Source organism: Mandrillus leucophaeus, unplaced genomic scaffold (genome assembly GCF_000951045.1).
Source record: "Mandrillus leucophaeus isolate KB7577 unplaced genomic scaffold, Mleu.le_1.0 Scaffold305, whole genome shotgun sequence".
In the NCBI taxonomy this organism is placed as follows: Eukaryota; Metazoa; Chordata; class Mammalia; order Primates; family Cercopithecidae; genus Mandrillus; species Mandrillus leucophaeus.
Window position 1 is genome coordinate 1,158,710 of NW_012103199.1, and position 1,254 is coordinate 1,159,963.

General features: G+C 61.2%; 1 protein-coding gene across 1 annotated transcript in view; it reads left to right on the forward strand.

The window, feature by feature from the left end:
* Nucleotides 1–1,254, forward strand: part of CFAP74 (cilia and flagella associated protein 74) — a 90,807-nt gene that overhangs the window by 43,029 nt on the left and 46,524 nt on the right. Inside the window, exon 12 of the mRNA XM_011987251.1 lies at nt 302–457. Within this exon, the coding sequence (XP_011842641.1) occupies nt 302–457 (156 nt within the window). The remainder of the gene's footprint in view (nt 1–301; nt 458–1,254) is intronic.

A 1,254-nucleotide genomic window follows, 5' to 3' on the forward strand; every position in this document is an offset into this window, starting at 1 on the left:
AGATGAGTGCCTGAGGACCAGCGCCAGGGATTCCAGTCCGTGAATTAGAACATTTTCCTATCAAAGGACATTTTTTGCAGACTCTTCCGAGCATTGTAGAAAAATATTTAATAATGTATTAAAATACTTATATTTCAAGTAGAAAAAGTTACAAAGCCATGTGCACCGCTATCTCCATGCAGAGTACACGAGGCAGAACAGGGGCAGGCAGCGGGCCGTACCAGCGGGAGCTGGGCCGAGTTTCTCTCCCCTGTTCTCTGCCATGAGCGTGTCTTCATGACGCTCCTCTCCCCGACTGCAGGACTACGAGGCTGCAGCAGGCCCCGGGCCCTCTCGGTTGGTGGACGTCATCTCCAGTGAGCTCATCCAGGGGGACCCCGGGGCCAGCTCAGAGGAGGAGACGTTAGCTGAGCCCGAGATCTCTGGGCTTTGGAACGAAGACTACAAGCCATACCAGGTACCAGCTCCCGCTCCTTTAGACGCCTGCAGATGGCTCCCGGCCCTCTGTCGCCGGCTCCCCACCTCCCACACCTGCCCCGCCCACACCGGCTGCTCTGAGGCTTCTCCTAGCTGTGCCTGCCATCTCCTGTCACCCCCTCCTGCTCGTCGACGCCCCCCGCCTCCCTCTCCACACTCGTGCCTTTCCCTCTTCGCGGAGCCTGGAGGGCACCACACGTGCTCGACGACAGACAGCTCCGTCACCGTGGTGTAACGGGGTGGGGTGGCGGGGCTCCGAGGCTGAAAGGCTGAGGGAATGACCCTGAGCTACTCCACGTACTGTTGGAGAAGCGTCCAAACTTCCATTGACAGCCTTTTGTAAGAAACGCGCCCCATCTGGCGCCGGGGTTCCTCCGCCTCTGAAAGAGCAGGTGCAGCAAGACACGGTCTCCGCAGCAGCGTGGCTCAGGCTGTGGTCCTGTCCCACGTGGGAGGGCAACGCCTGCCGCCCGGTTTCTGTAAGCGTTGGCCACCTCTACTGTCAGGGCAAAGGCCACCTGGTTCTGCTGTTTCTGAGGATGCCGGGCTGACCAGGGTGGTGAACAAGACAGGCCAGGCGGAGCCACCACCCGCACACTGGGGAACCCCAAGGGAGAAGGCTGCCTCTGGACAAGAGGAGGGTCCCAGGTGGCACCCCCCAGGAAGCCAGGGAGGAGGCCGCCCGGCTGCCGGGCACGGGCACCGGCACCAGCAGGGGCAGCCCAGAGCCAGGACCCAGGCAGAGTCCACGCAGCTTCCAAAGGGACAGTTCAGGAC